A 22,594-nucleotide genomic window follows, 5' to 3' on the forward strand; every position below is an offset into this window, starting at 1 on the left:
ATCACACAAAAATAATCAATGGAAATCCAATTGATTAAGATTTGGAGTCACACTCAAAATTAAAGTGGAAAACCACACTACAGGCTGATCCAACTTTGATGTAATGTCCTTAAAACAAGTCAAAATGAGGCTCAGTAGTGTGTGTGGCCTCCACGTGCCTGTATGACCTCCCTACAACGCCTGGGCATGCTCCTGATGAGGTGGCGGATGGTCTCCTGAGGGATCTCCTTCCAGACCTGGACTAAAGCATCCGCCAACTCCTGGACAGTCTGTGGTGCAACGTGGCGTTGGTGGATGGAGCGAGACATGATGTCTCAGATGTGCTCAATTGGATTCAGGTCTGGGGAACGGGCGGGCCAGTCCATAGCATCAATGCCTTCCTCTTGCAGGAACTGCTGACACACTCCAGCCACATGAGGTCTAGCATTGTCTTGCATTAGGAGGAACCCAGGGCCAACCGCAACAGCATATGGTCTCACAAGGGGTCTGAGGATCTCATCTCGGTACCTAATGGCAGTCAGGCTACCTCTGGCGAGCACATGGAGGGCTGTGCGGCCCCCCAAAGAAATGCCACCCCACACCATGACTGACCCACCGCCAAACCGGATGTTGCAGGCAGCAGAACGTTCTCCACAGCGTCTCCAGACTCTGTCACGTCTGTCACGTGCTCAGTGTGAACCTGCTTTCATCTGTGAAGAGCACAGGGCGCCAGTGGCGAATTTGCCAATCTTGGTGTTCTCTGGCAAATGCCAAACGTCCTGCACGGTGTTGGGCTGTAAGAACAACCCCCACCTGTGGACGTCGGGCCCTCATACCACCCTCATGGAGTCTGTTTCTGACAGATTGAGCAGGCACATGAACATTTGTGGCCTGCTGGAGGTCATTTTGCAGGGCTCTGGCAGTGCTCCTCCTGCTCCTCCTTGCACAAAGGCGGAGGTAGCGGTCCTGCTGCTGGGTTGTTGCCCTCCTACGGCCTCCTCCACGTCTCCTGATGTACTGGCCTGTCTCCTGGTAGCGCCTCCATGCTCTGGACACTACGCTGACAGACACAGCAAACCTTCTTGCCACAGCTCGCATTGATGTGCCATCCTGGATGAGCTGCACTACCTGAGCCACTTGTGTGGGTTGTAGACTCCGTCTCATGCTACCACTAGAGTGAAAGCACCGCCAGCATTCAAAAGTGACCAAAACATCAGCCAGGAAGCATAGGAACTGAGAAGTGGTCTGTGGTCTCCACCTGCACAACCACTCCTTTATTGGGGGTGTCTTGCTTATTGCCTATAATTTCCACCTGTTGTCTATTCCATTTGCACAACAGCATGTGAAATGTATTGTCAATCAGTGTTGCTTCCTAAGTGGACAGTTTGATTTCACAGAAGTGTGATTGACTTGGAGTTACATTGTGTTGTTTAAGTGTTCCCTTTATTTTTTTGAGCAGTATATATTTTGATTTGTTTAACACAATTTTCTTTGGACACACCGACTTGTACTGTACATCTGCATAGTGTTTCTGCTGCAGGGGAGGACCTGAGTGGATCAAGTCAGGGCCCTCTGAGGGTTCACTAGAGTTTTTTATACCCTGTTTAAACTTAATCCAACAGATCCAATTTGGCAACGTCACATCCTCTGCTTTGTCTCACATACTCACAACCAGTATAAGCCATCATCAGCCCCTTCACAAATGGCCCTGAGTCCCTGTACTTCTACATATAGTTAACCTTGTGCACACCGGTTGCGTCAACCTTTATGCTTTCAAGCAGAAGTCCATTCATTTCAATCTGCACCGCTGCGACTCATCTGCCGGACTAGGTTGTGGTGCGTGGCACTGCGTGCAGTGTGTCGTGTGCGTTGGACTTTTCCAACTTGTGCGTTGCTTTGCCGTGCGGTATCAGACACGGAAGTAGAAAAACCACCGAAGAAGTTGCTAATATGTAGCGTGATTCTTTTTGTTGTGATGCGGCACATGGATTGTGAAGACCACGTAAAATGTACTGTACGGCAATGTAATGATGCAACCTGTGTGCATGCAGCGTTCCAGCCCTTGTTTTGTTCCAGGGCTGTTTTGAGGCCATTGTTAATTAATGACTTCAGTAAGACTTCAGCACAGTGAGGCCCAGGGGGAGCCAGGGCACTCAGTTCCACATTACTCCCTCCCAGGGACCAAACAGGAAAGCAGCATGCTACCTTCACTCCCCACGCAGGGAGGCTGGAGGGATGAGGGAGGCTGGAGGGATGAGGAGGGATGAGGGAGGCCCTGCTCAGAGCTCCAACATGATGAGGAGGACACAGGGGAGGAGGTCCACAGAGGTTGACCAGGGCCAGTTCAACCATCTCAGTCATTAACCCTCCATCCTCCACAGACACACACACACACACACACACACACACACACACACACACACACACACACACACACACACACACACACACACACACACACACACACACACACACACACACACACACACACACACACACACACACACACACACAGAGTGGCTGCTATCCTCACCGGCCCCATGATTCATGGACCAGGCCGACTGAGGCACAGGAAGGGCCGGGGGCTCTGTGCTCGCGCCGCTCATCACAACTGCTCACTTAGAGCCTTTCATCATCACTGGACCAGAGCAGATGTATAGTGATGGAAGCAGAAGGACGTTTAGTGGTGCAGGTCATCTAGTGGTGCAGGCCATCTAGTGCTGCAGGTCATCTAGTGCTGCAGGTCATCTAGTGCTGCAGGTCATCTAGTGCTGCAGGCAACAGGTCATCGTGTGACTATAGCTCAGCATTCAACACCATAGTACCCTCCAAGCTCATCATTAAGCTCGGGGCCCTGAGTCTGAAGCCCGCCCTGTGCAACTGGGTCCTGGACTTCCTGACTGGCCGCCCCCAGGTGGTGAAGGTAGGAAACAACACCACTTCGCTGATCCTCAACACAGGGGCCCTACACGGGTGCGTGCTCAGCCCCCTCCTGTACTCCTTGTTCACCCATGACTGCGTGGACACGCATGCCTCCAACTCAATCATCAAGTTTGCAGACGACACAACAGTAGTAGGCCTAATTACCAACAATGACGAGACAGCCTACAGGGAGGAGGTGAGGGCCCTGGGAGTGTGGTGCCAGGAAAATAACCTCTCACTCAACGTCAACAAAACAAATTGGCTGATCGAGGACTTCAAGAAACAGCAAAGGTAGCACCCGCCTATCCACATTGACGTGACCGCAGTGGAGGTGGAAAGCTTCAGCGTACACATCACTGACAAACTGAAATGGTCCACCCACACAGACAGTGAAGTGAAGAAGGCGCAACAGCGCCTCTTCAACCTCAGAAGGCTAAAGAAATGTGGCGTGGCACCTAAACTCTCACAAACTTTTACAGATGCACTACTGAGAGCATCCTGTCGGCTGTATCACAGCCTTGTACGGCAACTGCACCACCCGCAACCGCAGGGCTCTCCAGAGGGTGGTGCGGTCTGCCCAACGCATCACCTGGGGCACACCGCCTGCCCTCCAGGACACCTACAGCACCCGATGTCACAGGAACGCCAAAAAGATCATCAAGGACAATAAACACCGCGCCACTGCCTGTTCACCCCGCTATCATCCAGAAGGCGAGGTCAGTACAGGTGCATCAAAGCTGGGACCGAGAGACTGAAAAACAGCTTCTATCTCAAGGCCACCAGACTGCTTGGGCTAGGTGTCCCGCGAGCGTGCCACTACGACAACATCCGGTGAAATTGCAGAGCGCGAAATTCAAAATACAAATATCGTAATATTAAACATTCATGAAAATACAAATGTCTTACATCATTTAAAAGCTTAACTTCTTGTTAATCCAACCGCATTGCCAGATTTCAAAAAGGCTTTACGGCGAAAGCATTCCATGCGATTATCTGAGGACAGCGCCCCACACCAAAATTATTTTCCAAACCAGCACAGGCATCACAAAATCACAAATAGCGATAAAATAAATAACTTACCTTTGAATATCGTCCTCTGTTTGCAATCCCAAGGGTCCCAGCTACACAACAAATGGTTGATTTATTCAATAAAGTCCTTCTTTATATCCCAAAAATGTCCGTTCAGTTGGTGCGCTTGATTCAGTAATCCACTCGTTCAACATGCATACAAACTAATTCAAAAAGTTACCATTAAAGTTCGTCTAAACAAGTCAAATTTGTTTCTAATTAATCCTCAGGTATTCTAATATCTAAACAAACAATCAAATTTAAGACATTCACGCGGGCAACAAGACTACTTTTCTAATGAGAGACACCTTGGAAAAACTACAACTACTCGTTCGTTTTTCAAAAAACAAGCCTGAAAACCTTTCTAAGACTGTTGACATCTAGTGGAAGCCATAGGAACTGCAATCTGGGAGGAATTATTTTGAATATCCCATAGACTTGCATTGAAATGTCCTGTGACCTCAACAAAAAAATTCTGGATGGATTCTCCTCGGGTTTTCGCCTGCCATATCAGTTCTGTTATACTCACAGACATTATTTTAACAGTTTTAGAAACTTCTGAGTGTTTTCCATCCTATGCATATCCTAGCTTCTGGGCTTGAGTAACAGGCAGTTTACTTTGGGCACGTCAGTCATCCGGAATTCAGGATACTGCCCCCAGCCTTAAAAAGTTAAATAGCCATCAATAGCACATTAGAGGCTGCTGCCCTATATACATAGACTTGAAATCACTTTAATAATGGAACACTAGTCACTTTAATAATGTTTACATATTTTGCATTATTAATCTCATATATACATATTGTATTGTATTCTATTCTACTGTGTTTTAGTCTATGCTGCTCTGACATTGCTCGTCCAAATATTTATATATTCTTTATTCCATTCCTTTACTTTGGATTTGTGTGTATTGGGGTTCTGTAAGATATTACTTGTTAGATATTACTGCACCGTTGGCGCTAGAAACACAAGCATTTTGCTACACCCACAATACCATCTGTTAAACGTGTGTGTGACCAATACAATTGTATATTATTTGATGCAGATCATCTAGTGGTGCAGGTCATCTAGTGATGCAGGTCATCTAGTGGTGCAGGTCATCTAGTGGTGCAGGTCATCTAGTGGTGCTGGTCATCTAGTGGTGCTGGTCATCTAGTGGTGCAGGTCATCTAGTGGTGCAGGTCATCTAGTGGTGCAGGTCATCTAGTGGTGCTGGTCATCTAGTGGTGCTGGTCATCTAGTGGTGCTGGTCATCTAGTGGTGCTGGTCATCTAGTGGTGCAGGTCATCTAGTGGTGCTGGTCATCTAGTGGTGCAGGTCATCTAGTGGTGCTGGTCATCTAGTGGTGCTGGTCATCTAGTGGTGCAGGTCATCTAGTGATGCAGGTCATCTAGTGGTGCTGGTCATCTAGTGGTGCTGGTCATCTAGTGGTGCTGGTCATCTAGTGGTGCAGGTCATCTAGTGGTGCTGGTCATCTAGTGGTGCTGGTCATCTAGTGATGCAGGTCATCTAGTGGTTCTGGTCATCTAGTGGTGCAGGTCATCTAGTGATGCAGGTCATCTAGTGGTGCTGGTCATCTAGTGGTGCAGGTCATCTAGTGGTGCAGGTCATCTAGTGGTGCAGGTCATCTAGTGGTGCTGGTCATCTAGTGGTGCAGGTCATCTAGTGGTGCACCTTCCACAACCCTCTACACCCCCCCACCCCCTCCAATCACTTTCCAGAGTTCACTTTTTTACCACACAACCTCACACACTGATACACACGCCACATACTCCTTTACTGCATTCGTTCTTAAATTAATTTCTCATTGTGTCAGAGGGGGGTGAAACCCCCGACAGTGCGTATAAAATAAGGAACACTGGATGAAGTTACTGGCACTATAAACAAGTACCTGTGTGCAGTGTGACAGGAGAAGCACATAAAGAAGCCTCTCTTTGATCTCCTGAGGTTTGATATGAAACCTGACGGAGGAGCCGCTGGGGTTCTGTAATGTTCTCCTGAGGTTTGATATGAAACCTGACGGAGGAGCCGCTGGGGTTCTGTAATGTTCTCCTGAGGTTTGATATGAAACCTGACGGAGGAGCCGCTGGGGTTCTGTAATGTTCTCCTGAGGTTTGATATGAAAGGAGTTAAAGGAGTTGAAGATAATTGGAACATAAAGCATGACGTGTCTATGTAATATTTGTATTTACAGTATGTGTACGAATTACAAGGGTGTGCACTGACTATAGATGAAGTCAGTCCCTCCCTGGCCTTACCCATGACGATGAGGGTGTAGTTGAGAGTGATACTTCCGAAGCCGTTGGTGACGCGGCACATGTACACCCCCGCGTCCCCCAGCTCCACCTCTTTGATCTTCAGGCTCTTTTTTAGCACCCGGTAGCGGCTCCAGCCTGGGTGGACGTTACGCCCATCCTTCACCCACAGCACCAGGGGAGGAGGGTCACCCTCTACGGGGCACGCAAGCCGCACCGTCCGCCCCAGCCTGGCCGTCTGACGCTCCTCCACCTGACGACTCACCCACGGTGGACCTGGAAGGAGCAGAGAGAGATGGGCAGAGTATGGTCATTGTTCGGGTTCCACAAACAATTTTTTTCTCTACAGCTTTCCTTTCTAAATAAAAAACCTGTGTCATATTGGATCCACCGGGCTTCTGCCTCTGCATTGCTTGCTCTTTGGGGTTTTAGGCTGAGTATCTGTAAAGCACTTTGACAACTGCTGATGTAAAAATTGCTTTTTAAAATACATTTGATTGATTCGCTGATTGATCAAGTTGTTATGGAGTATATTCACAAACAAACGTAATAATTTAATATCAGTTTACAGCTAATACTTTTATGACTTATTCATCAGAGTTAGTCGCCAGACCTGGGCACCTGGTAAGACATAGTAAAGTTCTGCTCATGGGTATTATACAGTAGCCTGCAGTGGACAGGATCCATGGTTGAATCATGCTCCATTTGCTATGAAGCTGGACAAGCTGCTCTATTCATAAATTGAGGATTGTCTTTGGAGTCATAGCATAGTTTCCTTTCTTATTTCACACAACTTTTCATTCCATTTCCATGTTATTGTATCAATGGGCCTTGTGTATTTGCTGGCTAAGTCATTTATATCAACTGAATATAATTCCACCATTCAAGAATAGTCAGTACTGTACACTTCATTTGCTGCTTAATTCAAAACACACAAAGATGTTTTACTGAACCTTGTAAAAAAAAATACTCTGTCTATCATATGAAACATTTTATTCATTCTGTTGCCGCTGGCAACACAGGGTCAAATGACCTTGGGCCGGTGAGCCAGACGAACCATGGAAAATAAAATGGAATTACAAAGCCAGACCAGAGACCTGCTTCCCCCTAACTAACACTGGCCTGCCGTGTCTGTCTGATTCTGAGGGGGGCCCTGTGTCACCACTCCACACTACAAACTGTACGTGTCCAGGCCCACAAACACAGATAGGCCCTGTGTGAGAAGGCCTGGATAGAACTGGGTCAGGCTACCCCAAGGGAACATTCCAATCAGCAAAACAAACCAACTTGGGTCCACCCAAAGTCCACTCAAAAACATAACCCTTCTCAAGAAGAGCGAGGGGCAACTTCGGGGAAGTTAAGTCAACTATTTGACGGGGAATTTCTTGCCTTCTTTCGGTACGGTCCTTGTGTGCACAACGTTCTTTTCATCCTGTTCGTTCAGCGCTCTGAGACTCCCATGAGAGCTCCGGGGTCCATTTCCTCTGGCCCTCCTGCGCTGCCTCAGAACTGGAGCCCGGTTATGTGTGTGTTGGACGGCAGTGCTCATTCATGCCTGGTACTGTCACATCCTGTAGCTGTACCAGCAGCTGCTGTGAGAACTGCCAAGATTATGGGAATTGAAAAATGATTTCTCTCTCTCTCTCTCTCTCTCTCTCTCTCTCTCTCTCTCTCTCTCTCTCTCTCTCTCTCTCTCTCTCTCTCTCTCTCTCTCTCTCTCTCTCTCTCTCTCTCTCTCTCTCTCTCTCTCTCTCTCTCTCTCTCTCTCTCTCTCTCTCTCTCTCTCTCTCTCTCTCTCTCTCTCTCTCTCTCTCTCTCTCTCTCTCTCTCTCTCTCTCTCTCTCTCTCTCTCTCTCTCTCTCTCTCTCTCTCTCTCTCTCTCTCTCTCTCTCTCTCTCTCTCTCTCTCTCTCTCTCTCTCTCTCTCTCTCTCTCTCTCTCTCTCTCTCTCTCTCTCTCTCTCTCTCTCTCTCTCTCTCTCTCTCTCTCTCTCTCTCTCTCTCTCTCTCTCTCTCTCTCTCTCTCTCTCTGCTACACATCTCTGTGGAGGAGTGAAGTGTTTTCACCTGGAGTCTACTGGTTGCCATCCAGGAAAGTGCCAGAAGAAAAAGCAGCAGAAAAAAGTAAAGATTGTTTTGGAGCCGGAATTAAATTACAGCACATTCCAGAATGTTAGACCGAAACGGTTTCACTGCACCAAGTATGGAATCAAAATTCCCCTGTCTCCACGAATAGAACAAAAGATTGACCATAAAGACCTATTTCAGCAGGTTTGAATGTTAACACAGCATTCTGTCATAAACAAATCATTACATTGACCACTAATTCACCTTACTGGGAAAACAGTTGGCTTCAAGACATTCAAATGGTAAGATACGACTTAGTATTGTTAGTTGAAATATTGAAACAGCCTGGCAATATCTGGGTGGATTCATGGAGGCCTCATTAAAACAGCCTGGCTGCCAGTAAATCAGGCAGCACCAGATGAGAGTGAGACCAAGAGGCTGAAGTAAAGAGCCTTCCTTCTCCCCGATCTGATCCACCAGCCTGCTCACAATCACACACAACCGGCGAGAGGTGGAATAAAAGACAGGAGAGGAGGAGGAGAGTAGAGAGGGTCTGTCAGTCAGTCTGGTTGGTCCCGTCATGGTGGTGTCTGGTTGGACACACACACACACACACACACACACACACACACACACACACACACACACACACACACACACACACACACACACACGCTGCTGCTGCTAAAACCACCTGTTGAGCAACCCTGCAGTAGGAGATGTAGTCTTGTTGAGATGCTCCAGCTGGACTGAGACCGAGAGGTACCTGACTGACCATTGGCTCCATAGAGGCAGCTCTTTCCGTCTATAGACCCCTGCTCCTAGACCCCTGCTCCTAGACCCCTGCTCCTAGACCCATGCTCCTAGACCCCTGCTCCTAGACCCATGCTCCTAGACCCCTGCTCCTAGACCCATGCTCCTAGACCCCTGCTCCTAGACCCCTGCTCCTAGACCCCTGCTCCTAGACCCCTGCTCCTAGACCCATGCTCCTAGACCCCTGCTCCTAGACCCCTGCTCCTAGACCCATGCTCCTAGACTCATGTTCCAGCTCCGGAAACAACATAAACAGCCTCCCTCCTCCCTATTGAAGTGTAATAAACACCCTGCCTGGTACATCCCACCAAGTCCTACACCTGCCTTCTGAACCCTGCAGTGTGTTCTCTGTCCTGCCTTCTGAACCCTGCAGTGTGTTCTCTGTCCTGCCTTCTGAACCCTGCAGTGTGTTCTCTGTCCTGCCTTCTGAACCCTGCAGTGTGTTCTCTGTCCTGCCTTCTGAACCCTGCAGTGTGTTCTCTGTCCTGCCTTCTGAACCCTGCAGTGTGTTCTCTGTCCTGCCTTCTGAACCCTGCAGTGTGTTCTCTGTCCTGCCTTCTGAACCCTGCAGTGTGTTCTCTGTCCAACAATGACAGGGAGGGCCAAGTGTGGAAGAAACGGGGAGTGACAAGCACACAAACAGATGTATAGCAGCATTGATCTGAAATTAATGTCAGACTTTTTTCCTAATTTGTCTTGTAAAGTTTGAAAGTCTTCCCCATTCAGTGTTTTTTTTTTAAATCTAAGTTTAGGGGAGACACAGACAGAGCTGCTGTTGAGCTGAGAGTGATACTCACTCCATCAGCAGATGGGACATCCTGACAGACCTCACAGTGCCACAATCTACAGCAAACAACATTCCTGCTTCCACCACTAGGAATGTAGGCCTATGAATCCTATTGATCCAGACAGGTAACGGCAGCAATAAAAACAAAGAGGAAAGGCATGACGTCCTCAGTGCAGTGGTGAAACTGTTACTGGTCTGGTTGTCAGAGGGATTTCAGTGCAGGAGATTCCACAACAGCTGGAACCATCCAAGACATTTAATCTGTGTAAGACAGAAGGAGGTCGCCTAACCTATGGATAACCAGGGATCACTTTAAAGCTCCACTGTGCTTGTACCCTCGTGGCCCACTCTGTTTTAGACATTTTGATAGGGGTTTTTGATTTCAGGGAGGATTTATGGGAAAGGGAGGCCGCCCCCGAGCCGCAGCCCCGGAGGAGCTTTGAAGCTGGGGCGGCCTCACCAGAGTCAGGAGGAAGGCGCTGGGCTGGTGTCATACGGAGAGCTTCAAACGGACCTCGACAGCGCTCTGCCTGGATAAATTATTATGGTTAAGGAAGTAGCAGGGCTTTGAGATGAGGGGGAGAGATAGAGAGAGAAACAGAGAAAGAGAGAGAGAGCAGGAGCGAGAGTGAGAGCAAGAGAGATCAACAGAGGGGGGAGAGAGAGCGAGAGAAAGAGAGGGAGAGAGAGAGAGATTGGAAGGAAGATATTGGAGGAACCTGCTTGTTGCTGTGAGTAGAGTAGAATGGACACATGCAGATCGCCACATGCTCATCGCGAAGGACTACTGAACATGTGTCCTTCAGACTAGAACAAGGGAGGGCAATAACTTCCATCAAAGGACAGTTCATCAAAAGATCATGTTGAACGAAGCTCTTCTGGGGTGGTGTCCAGACAGGCTGGTGGATGATACTATTACAGCTGGATTCATAAGAAGAGACATTGCAAGTATATGTGCAGCTTTCAACGGAAAGCAAGGAGAGAAGTCAAACACCACAGTGCTGATACAATGTTATCAGGCAGAAGATAGGCAGCCTTTAAACGAGTTCCTGCCAAGGTGCCATCCATCTTGAGTTTGATCTCTTCTCATTCAGAGAGCAACCCTGCTTATCTCTGTGCCCATATCCTGGCTTGGGGGGGGGGGGGGGGCTAGGCAGAGAGGCCTAATGTAATGTTTGCCTTCACTGATAGGACGGTTAGACCAAACAGCGCCAGGTCTCAGTCTAGTGTGTGGAATTCAGGTTCCAGATCACCGGTGAGAGATTACACCATTGGCCTGATGCGTGACATGGTAATGTATAGGAATATGAGTCAAAGACAACAATAAGAGGGCTTGGTCAACAGAGCTAGGTAAACAATCCCCCTGTCTACCTCTGGTTCACCCCGGTGTATGTCACTCCCACTCCTCAATCAAACACCCAGTCAGTCACTCCTCACTAGTGGTCATCCCTGCATGCAGGCCTGCTACCTTCATATCTAATAACTTTGGCCCATTACTTAGGCAAATTTTTGGTCAGGCTATTTATGATGGTAGGGTCCCATCTCTTCTTCCCATTACTCACTCTGATCCCTTTCTCAGTTGAGTGACATCTACCTGAATACTTGCTAAATCCTGAAAACCCTCATCCTTGTGTCTTCTGTCTTCCCTTAAATCTTGTTTGTGTCTATAAAGGGGTCCCCCTCCTCTCCTGTTCTGTCCCAGGTCCAGCTGTTAGTCTATAGAGGAGCAGCTAGGTGCTAATCCATCCTGTCATCCTAGGAGCCACACAACACTTCATCAATTACACTGAAAAAATATATAAACGCAGCATGCAACAATTTCAAAGATTTGACTGATTTTTACGGTTCATATAAGGATATCAAGTCCATTTAAATCAATTCATTAGGCCCTAATCTATGGATTTCACATGACCGTGAATACAGATATGCATCTGTTGGTCACAGATACCTTAAAAATAATCAGAAAATCAGTCAGTATCTGGTTTGACCACTATTTGCCTCATTCAGCGCAACACATCTCCTTGCATAGAGTTGATCATGCTGTTGATTGTGACCTATGGAATGATGTCCCACTCCTCTTCTATGACTGTGCAAAGTTTCTGGATATTGGCGGGAACTGGAACACGCTATCGTACACGTCAATCTAGAGCATCCCAAACATGCTCAATGGGTGACATGTCTTGTGAGTATGCAGGCCGTGGAAGAACTGTGTACAGATCCTTGCGACATGGGGCCGTGCATTATCATGCTGAAACATGAGGTGATGGTGGCGGATGAATGGCACGACAATGGGCCTCAGGATCTCGTCACGATATCTCTGTGCATTCAAATTGTCATCGATAAAATGCAATTGTGTTCTTGGTCCGTAGCTTATGCCTACCCATACCATAACCCCACCGCCGCCATGGGGCACTCTGTTCACAACGTTGACATCAGCAAACCGCTCGCCCACATGACGCCATACAGTCTGCCATCTGCCCGGTACAGTTGAAACCGGGATTCATCTGTGAAGAGCACACTTCTCCAGTGTGCCAGTGGCCATCGAAGGTGAGCATTTGTCCACTGAAGTCGGTGACAACGCCGAACTGCAGTCAGGTCACGACCCTGGTGATAGTTTCATCAGCTGTTCAGGTGGCGGGTCTCAGACGATACCGCAGGTGAAAAAGCCAGATGTTGAGGTCCTGGGCTGGCGTGGTTACACGTGGTCTGCGGTTGTGAGGCTGGTTGGACGGACTGCCAAATTCTCAAAAACCACGTTGAAGGTGGCTTATGGTAGAGAAATTAACATTAAATTATCTGGCAACAGCTCTGGTGGACATTCCTGCAGTCAGCATGCCAATTGCACACTCCATCAAAACTTGAAACATCTGTGACATTGTGTTGTGTGACAAAACTGCACATTTTAGAGTGGCCTTTTATTATCCCCAGCACAAGGTGCACCTGTGTAATGATCACGCTGTTTAATAAGTTTATTGATATGCCACACATGTCAGGTGGATGGATTGTCTTAGCAAAGGAGAAATGCTCACTAACAGGAATGTAAATCAATTTGTGCCCAACATTTTAGAGGAATAAGCTTTTTGTGCATATGGAACATTTCTGGGATCTTTTATTTCAGTTAATGAAACATGGGACCAACACTTTACATGTTGCGTTTATGCTTTTGTTCAGTGTAACTCTGCACATCCAAGACATCATCTCAATCCCATGATGATTTCATGGTGGGGTCACACATTTGAGTAGAGGGCAGGTCACTTCAGTGTCATTTTACTCAGACTCTTCCAACACTCCACCTAGAGGTGTTTTGAGACAAGCTGGAGTTGACCATAGTGCTACAGCCGTGGCTGTAAATGGACAGCAGAGTGTGTGTCTGTCATTACACTGGCTTTCATTGGTTCCCTCTCCCTCCCTCCATCCACCTCACCCCGCTAGAGCCCATCCAAGCCTCCAGCTGTCTCTCAGACAGACACCATAGAACTGCGTCTTGGAATCTTGGAAGAACACTCGCAGCCCCTACCTTCATAGAAAAACACACAGAAACCTGGTCATTCCTTAAATTCAAACCATTTTACATTTCTGGAGGGTGATGTCAAGTGTCTGCCTCTTTTTAGCTCTGGCATGTTGGAGCAAATGCTATGCTCGCTCCACCTCCACCATGGCAGAAGCTGGCGAGGGCACAAGGCCTGATCTGTTCGCCCTGACATCGGGCCCATGTGGGGAGGTGGGTGGGTGATTGTGTAGTATGGGCATGGGGGCAATGATGTACACACCTCTGACTCCCCTCTCCATACCACCGGTCCTAACACACTCACTGGAGCAGATGTAAATGTCATTCTCTCCTTTCAGCGTGAATGGAATTTATGTGAGTCACAGGAAGGAGTGGTGGGGACTGGGCACTCTATCTACACACTCTGTCTGAGGCCTGGAGGCTCAGGTTCCATAGTTCTGTTGTTTCAGATCTGGGCACAATGTTATGAAGGTAAGAGGACCCAACCCACAGCCCTGGCCTGTAGTCACCCAGTGGAGGTGTATGGGACTGCATGTATCTGTTCACACACAGGGTGGACCACCAGCATCTCAGACCACAGGGAAGGGCAACAATGCGCCAATTTTGCCCTCATAAACAGAGTCACAGCTCCACAGGGATTCTGGGTAATGTTGTAGAATGCCGGCCCCATCAGAAGTAATGAGCACCTGCTTATTAAGCACAACCCTTTGAGTCAACAGTCCACACCGACAGACAGCTCGTGTGGCTTGGATAACAATCACCCAGACAAGAGCGTGTAGCAGAGGGCAAGGCAGGGAGGTTAGGGCAGGGAGGGAGGGAGGGAGGGAGGGATGGATGGATGGATGGAGGGCAGAGCATGGAGGGCAGGGAGAGAGGTCAGGGAGGGATAGAGGGATGGAGGGCAGAGCATGGAGGGCAGGGAGAGAGGTCAGGGAGGGATGGAGGGCAGAGCAGGGAGGACTAGGCAGGGAGAGAGGGGAGGGCAGGGAGAGAGGGGAGGGCAGCGAGGGCAAGGAGGGCAAGGTAGGCAGGCAGGGAGGGAGGGCAGGGAATGGAGGGCAGGGAGGACAAGGCAGGGAGAGAGGGGAGGGCAGGGAGGGCAAGGCAGGGAGGGAGGGCAGGGCAGGGCTGCATAACAAAATCACCCAGACAAGAGCGTGTAGCATAGGGCCAGGGAGGGCCAGACCACTACTGCTTTACACAAACCTGCTGCTGCTGTAGAATCACAGTGTGGCCGGATGGGCGCTCCCTCTCTCTCTCTTTCATCAGGGGGGCCGGATGGGCGCTCCCTCTCTCTCTTTCATCAGGGGGCCGGGTGGGCGCTCCCTTTCTCTCATCAGGGGGGCCGGATGGGCGCTCCCTCTCTCTCTTTCATCAGGGGGGCCGGGTGGGCGCTCCCTCTCTCTCTTTCATCAGGGGGGCCGGGTGGGCGCTCCCTCTCTCTCTCTTTCATCAGGGGGGCTGGGTGGGCGCTCCCTCTCTCTCTCTTTCATCAGGGGGGCTGGGTGGGCGCTCCCTCTCTCTCTCTTTCATCAGGGGGGCCGGGTGGGCGCTCCCTCTCTCTCTCTTTCATCAGGGGGGCCGGGTGGGCGCTCCCTCTCTCTCTTTCATCAGGGGGCTGGGTGGGCGCTCCCTCTCTCTCTTTCATCAGGGGGGCCGGATGGGCGCTCCCTCTCTCTCTTTCATCAGGGGGGCCTTTCATTAGCACTGTGAGCTCTATGTATGGTAGCAGACTGTTGGGGATCATGTTTTCTGTGCTGCTTAGTCCCATAACATTGTGTGACCTACGGCATTGAACCAGGGCCAGGCAGTAGTGGGCTCTAGCTGCCATTGAATGGGTGAAGCAGCAGAGTAGGGATGAAAGCCATTAAGGAGGTCCTTCCGTTGAGCCACAGGTTCTAAATGCCTGGAATGTTGGTGTTCTGAGAAAACCACAGGATTCTACAGAGAAGCCGCCCTGAGTCAATGGGACAAACGCACAGAATGGGCATATTCACAGCGTCTTTTCTGTGACATTTTAAAAGCCTAGATTGTAGGGCTATGAGGAGTGGTGCTGGTTGGTAGGCTCCTGTAATCCTCCTGGTTAAAGGCTGTGTAATCCCACCTTTACCATGGGACAAAGAGACTGCCACAAAGAAAGCTTCCATTAGGAGGAGGGGCCCCACATGAGAACAAATTGGTCGTGACGAACACTCGGCCTGGTCTTGTACCAGTGCGCTGCTCCGACAAGCTAAATCCACGGGAATGGAGTGAACAATGGAGGGAGGGATGACAGTGGCTTTCCAATCTCTCATTCACTCCAAGGTACCCTCTCCCACCTGTGCAAACAGTGCAGCTTTGGGCTCAGGCAGGTAAAGAGCACACCCAGGGCACCCTCAGGATGACACCCCACTGACCTCCAGCAGAGTGGGGGCCTTTATCTAAACCAGGGAATGTTTGAACACCAGCCGCTCTCCTTCCTTCGTGTTTTAATGTCTCTTCTATAAATACCAACACTTCTCAAATAGCCATGCTTGAGCAATATGCTTCAAACCAAATGCTGCTCATTAACTGGCTTGTTTACGTTAAGTTCCTTTCCCCTCACGCGAAACACCACAGACTTGTTTTAAGTGTGCACGCTTAACAGAGATCAGAACAACAAAGAAAACTGGGACCTACTTCAAAACAATTCTCCTGTGGAATTGAAAAAAGATGGAGTGAGAGATACAATATGGGGTTTGGCAAGCTGAATTCATGTGGACTGGTAAGAGCCGGACGTTAACACATTGGTGTGTGCTTCACACACTGTGAGATCTGCCCCAATGAACATCATGTTCCAATCTAATAAGAAGGCTTCTCCCTAATGAAAATGTGTTGGTTAACGAGCACTAGCTGTACGGAGCACTAGCTGTACGGAGCACTAGCAGTACGGAGCACTAGCTGTACGGAGCACTAGCTGTACGGAGCACTAGCTTTATGGAGCCAGAGAACACAGTCAGGAGCATCAGCCAAGCTGTCCGTTTCCAGGCCAAAAATGAAGAGAGAAAGTAAAAACAACCGCAATATGAGAAAGGTGGGCTTGTGTTAACTCTGAATGGGATCGTGTGTGTTAAGTATATAAGACCTGACATATGGTCCTTTAGCAGGGTCATCTTGGTGGACAACAGGCTTCAATAGGTCCACAGTTATGGTCTGAGTTTCCTTCATCTACACAACTGACAAAAAACTCAGTTGTCTTCTATGCTTGACCCATGAGTCATAATCTAAAAACATCAGCAACATTAGCACTACATTATATCCTGGCTGACATCAGTCATTCTCCTGGCACACCAAGCCCTCCAGGTATCCATTCTCATTACCTGTCTCTTCAGGCTGTCTACAGGGTGAGACTGGAACTCAGCTCTGTTAGGGACAGAGCAGCAGAACAGAGCAGCAAGACAGGGCAGCAGGACAGCAGTCAGAGGAGAGCCAGCTCTGGCTACAGCTCTTGTTTGTGTCTTCAGACACTGTCAGGTCCTCGATGCGAAGCCCAGATGGCACCTGATACTGTTTAACTGTGTGCACACCTTCAAACGGGACCCTGCACATAATCAGACAGCCAGCTGGAAGAGGTACTAGCAAATAGCACTCAGATGGATCAGGCAAGAGACGAACACGGAAGATATTCTGAAGATAGGGGAAATACAGAAGAGAATGGACAGAACAGTGTGGACTCAAAACAGATACAGTGAGGGAAAAAAGTATTTGATCCCCTGCTGATTTTGTACGTTTGCCCACTGACAGAGAAATGATCAGTCTATAATTTTAATGGTAGGTTTATTTGAACAGTGAGAGACAGAATAACAACAAAAAAATCCAGAAAAACGCATGTCACAAATGTTATAAATTGATTTGCCTTTTAATGAGGGAAATAAGTATTTGACCCCTCTGCAAAACATGACTTAGTACTTGGTGGCAAAACCCTTGTTAGCAATCACAGAGGTCAGACGCTTCTTGTAGTTGGCCACCAGGTTTGCACACATCTCAGGAGGGATTTTGTCCCACTCCTCTTTGCAGATCTTCTCCAACTCATTAAGGTTTCGAGGCTGACGTTTGGCAACTCGAACCTTCAGCTCCCTCCACAGATTTTCTATGGGATTAAGGTCTGGAGACTGGCTAGGCCACTCCAGGACCTTAATGTGCTTCTTCTTGAGCCACTCCTTTGTTGCCTTGGCTGTGTGTTTTGGGTCATTGTCATGCTGGAATACCCATCCACGACCCATTTTCAATGCCCTGGCTGAGGGAAGGAGGTTCTCACCCAAGATTTGATGGTACATGGCCCCGTCCATCGTCCCTTTGATGCGGTGAAGTTGTCCTGTCCCCTTAGCAGAAAAACACCCCCAAAGCATTATGTTTCCACCTCCATGTTTGACGGTGGGGGTGGTGTTCTTGGGGTCATAGGCAGCATTCCTCCTCCTCCAAACACGGCGAGTTGAGTTTATGCCAAAGAGCTCCATTTTGGTCTCATCTGACCACAACACTTTCACCCAGTTGTCCTCTGAATCATTCAGATGTTCATTGGCAAACTTCAGACGGGCATGTATATGTGCTTTCTTGAGCAGGGGGACCTTGCGGGCGCTGCAGGATTTCAGTCCTTCACGGCGTAGTGTGTTACCAATTGTTTTCTTGGTGACTATGGTCCCAGCTGCCTTGAGATCATTGACAAGATCCTCCTGTGTAGTTCTGGGCTGATTCTTCACTGTTCTCATGATCATTGCAACTCCACGAGGTGAGATCTTGCATGGAGCCCCAGGCCGAGGGAGATTAACAGTTATTTTGTGTTTCTTCCATTTGCGAATAATCGCACCAACTGTTGTCACCTCACCAAGCTGCTTGGCGATGGTCTTGTAGCCCATTCCAGCCTTGTGTAGGTCTACAATCTTGTCCCTGACATCCTTGGAGAGCTCTTTGGTCTTGGCCATGGTGGAGAGTTTGGAATGTGATTGATTGATTGCTTCTGTGGACAGGTGTCTTTTATACAGGTAACAAACTGAGATTAGGAGCACTCCCTTTAAGAGTGTGCTCCTAATCTCAGCTCGTTACCTGTATAAAAGACACCTGGGAGCCAGAAATCTTTCTGATTGAGAGGGGGTCAAATACTTATTTCCCTCATTAAAATGCAAATGAATTTATAACATTTTTAACATGCGTTTTTCTGGATTTTTTGTTGTTGTTATTCTGTCTCTCACTGTTCAAATAAACCTACCATTAAAATTATAGACTGATAATTTCTTTGTCAGTGGGCAAACGTACAAATACAGCAGGGGATCAAATACTTTTTCCCCTCACTGTAGTATTACAATAATCAGTTTTAAAAGACAAGTTTGCAGCTGCCTGCAATCCTTCTACTGTACCTCAAACATACTGGGATATGAGGCCTTAAGTGCTTATTTCTAAACAAGTTGTAACCAGGAAACTTAAAGAAACTTAAGTCCAGGGTTCAATCCATCCTCTACCCTCTTGACAAGTGGATTTGTGCCAGACTACGCTGCTGGCCATCAGAGGCTGACGAGGCCAGTCCAATCCCCAGTCCCCAGTCAGTCCCCATGGTACCAGTCAGTCCCCATGGCCTCATTCAGTCCCCAGTCAGTCCCCGTGGCTTCAGTTAGTCCCCAGTCAGCCCCTTGGGTCCAGCCAGTCCCCATGGCTCCAGAAAGTCCCCAAGGCTCCAGCCAGTCCCCAGTCAATTGTCAGTCCCCATAGCTCAGCAGAGCCTGTATAATCAGCAGCCTGGCTGTGTGCCTATCAGCTGAATCCAATGATCTCCTATTTATTTATTACGTTGTTGCAAGTTTGTTTAGGGGCCTTGATTGGCCAGAAGGCCTTGTTGTACTGCGAGGTCTCTGGGAGGAGAGGCCATGGCACAAACACTCCCTCACTGACACTGTGCAGTATGCAGCATGTTACTATGTCTCATTTAACACCAACTAGACTCCTCATAAATCATTTTCAGAATGAGAGGCTAAAGCGCAAGGCGGGTTCTTTGATGTATGTCCAAGACAACAAAAAGGAAAAAGAATAAACATGGCTGTCACTGCGTCGGAGAAAGTAACCGTTTCTTCAGAGTTCTGTACCGCTGAGTGGAAGTACTAATTAAACAACTTCCTATTTATTACCTTTGGGTACGGTCTGGTTGACTTGGAGCTTTAAATCAGCTCAGAGACAGCAATCTCCAAGCCCATCTGAGCATGTCGGTCCAGCAGATGGCTGGCTGGTCCTGGAGCTGTGATAGCCGGCACAGAGCCATGGACACTGGGTGAGAGTGGCTGAGCATCGGGGCACTGAGCTGGGTTGGGCTGGCAGTGGCAGATAGGCTAGCTAGAGCCTTAGTGTCTGCGGTCAATGTGGGCTACTTCTTTCCAATCCAGACACCACAAAGAGCCAGTGAGAAACAGGAACTATCTCAATGCACTAGAGAGAGGAGGAACAAGAACATTCCACAAACTGTCTGTGTTCACACTTTATCTTCGCTGGCTGGTGTGTGGAGCGTATCTATGCTAGCCCACCCAGTGATGTGCCTGCTCCTGCTGCATCATTCATTGAGGGCCAGCCAGCATGGACTTGGCATTTATCAGCGGTCAATGGCATACAGGTTGCCTGGACTTCCTTTCGCGAGCCCTGCTCATAGCAGTCTTGGGAGTCATAACTATGATTAGTGGAGGATTCATACTGTGAACAAGGGAAAACTGAACTTTGGATTAAACCCACATGGTGAAACTGTGAACACTGTATGATAACAGTTATGTCAAGCACACTCATACACAAAAGTAGAAGCCCTTCAAAAACACCAAACTCTCTCGTGGGAAAATAAATACTTGAATGCATGACACTGACACTGTATAAAATTTCTATGAAATGAGGATTGTGAACTCTTGAGCTGACCCACCAGAATAACAAGAGGTATTTGTATATCAGGCCAGCCAGGGACAATACATAACGGAGACGAAACCCAATAGGCTGCATCCCTCACCTGGATCAAAACCAGCACTTTACAATGAACCTGTTCCCGTTCCAAACCTCCCGCATAGCACCTCTCTCTACACTGCCGGCGAGAGACACACGTTTCCCAACATCCTGGGCTCTGACATGACATTCCTAGGATGACTCAGACAAGGCAGAAAGGAAAGGAGCAATCCAAGGACAACACAGAGTGTTTTCCCTTTTACCACCCACCCATTCCAACACACACACACACACACACACACACACACACACACACACACTGTGAGAGGAGTGCAGTGAACAGACACCAGGATCAACAGAGAGAACAATGGACTGACTAATCCACAGAATAAGGTCAAGATCTGATTTGCCCAGCAGTCTTGTGGTGGCCTCTCTCTCTGAATGTCATCAGGTAGCTTTAGTCAGAGCCCAGCAGTCTCTCTCTCTGAATGTCATCAGGTAGCTTTAGTCAGAGCCCAGCAGTCTCTCTCTGAATGTCATCAGGTAGCTTTAGTCAGAGCCCAGCAGTCTCTCTCTGAATGTCATCAGGTAGCTTTAGTCAGAGCCCACCTGGATGATGATATCACACTAAAACCCTGAGACACAATAGTGAGAATTCTACAGTAAGGCCGGTATGTCAACTTTAGAAACATATCACAGGTGTCATACTGAACTGAATAAAAATGTTTAAAAACAGTCAATAAATCCTTATGCTTAATATTGACACTCAAATCATTATTTAGTCAAATAATTTCAACATTAATATCCAAAAGGAATTAAAATAGGCCACACCCATCCATTGAGGTATAATGCCATACAAAATGTAATGTTGCTTCAAATTAAACAAACAATAATCATTCACTTTGGACTGTGCTTGTTGTTTCCTGAATTTTGTTTTTATTTCCTGCCATTCTGGGGACATGTCTGTGCCAGTGACCCTGAGTCACCAGGGTAGACTAGAGGACCACAGAGGCCAGACCAACAGCACCATTCTGGGGACATCGTGGACTACAGGAAAAGGAGGGCCGAGCACACCCCCATTGTCATCGACAGAGCTGTAGTGGAGCAGGTCGAGAGCTTCAAGTTCCATGGTGTCCCCATCACCAACAAACTATCATGGTCCATACACACCGTGAAGAAGGCACGAAAACACCTATTTTCCCTCAGGAGACTGAAAAGATTTGGCATGGGTCCTCAGATCCTCAAAAGGTTATATAGCTGCAACATCAAGAGCATCCTGACTGGTTGCATCACTGTCTGGTATGGCAAATTCTCGGCCTCCGATCGCAAGGCGTTACTGAGGGTAGTGTGTACGGCCCAGTACATCACTTGGGCCAAGCTTCCTGACATCCAGGACCTCTATACAAGGTGGTGTCAGAGAAAGCCCTAAAAATTGCCAAAGACTCCAGTCACCCGTCATAGACTGTTCTCTCAGCTACCGCATGGGAAGCAGTAACGGAGCATCAAAAGGCTTCTAAACAGCTTCTACCTCCAATCAAATGGCTACCCGGAATATTTGCATTGACCCCCCCTCCTTTTTTTTAAGCCTCTGCTACTCGCTGTTTATTATCTATTATCTATGCATAGTCACTTTACCCCTACCTACATGTACATATTACCTCAATCACCTTGACTAACCTGTACCCCCGCACATTGACTCAGTACCCGTACCCCCTGTATGTAGCCTCGTTATTGTTATTTTATTGTTGCTCTTTTATTTTTTACTCTAGTTTATTTTAGTAAATATTTTTTCTTCACTCTTATTATTCTTAAAATTGCATTGTTGGTTGAGGGCTTGTAAGTAAAGCATTTCACGGTAAGGTCTACACCTGTTGTATTCGGTGCATGTGACAAATAAAATTTGATTTGAAAGGTCAGTGCCAGTGTCCTTGAGTCTACTAGAGTTAGCAGGGTAGACTAGAGGATCACAGAGGCCAGACCAACAGCTCCTCTCTGCTCCATATAAAGCAACACTTGTTCCCCTGGTTTACCCACACAGCCCAGCAGATGTCATCAGCCCTGCTTTGATATACGTTAACGGCTTTCAATTTGGCAGGGGATACAAACTTATGTACCTCTATATTTCCACAGCAACTCCAAGAAAAGGCATGCTTGCTCTCTGACAGCCTCCTTCCTCCACTGATGAAAACTGGGTTGCTTCAAAAGCCACATTTATGTGCAGCCCCGTGGTCTGTAAACACAGCGCAGGCCACTCTCTCTGGGTGAGCAGTTATTCA

General features: G+C 48.1%; 1 protein-coding gene across 17 annotated transcripts in view; it reads right to left on the reverse strand.

Annotated features, from left to right (window-relative positions):
* The window catches only part of LOC106611978 (fibroblast growth factor receptor-like 1), a 51,737-nt gene that overhangs the window by 19,496 nt on the left and 9,647 nt on the right, over positions 1-22,594 (reverse strand). For all 17 annotated transcript variants that reach the window (XM_045724056.1, XM_014212717.2, XM_045724055.1 and 14 more), the window contains one exon: positions 6,228-6,500. In XM_045724056.1, the coding sequence (XP_045580012.1) occupies positions 6,228-6,500 (273 nt within the window). The remainder of the gene's footprint in view (positions 1-6,227; positions 6,501-22,594) is intronic.

This window comes from Salmo salar, chromosome ssa09 (genome assembly GCF_905237065.1).
Source record: "Salmo salar chromosome ssa09, Ssal_v3.1, whole genome shotgun sequence".
Classification (NCBI taxonomy): domain Eukaryota; kingdom Metazoa; phylum Chordata; class Actinopteri; order Salmoniformes; family Salmonidae; genus Salmo; species Salmo salar.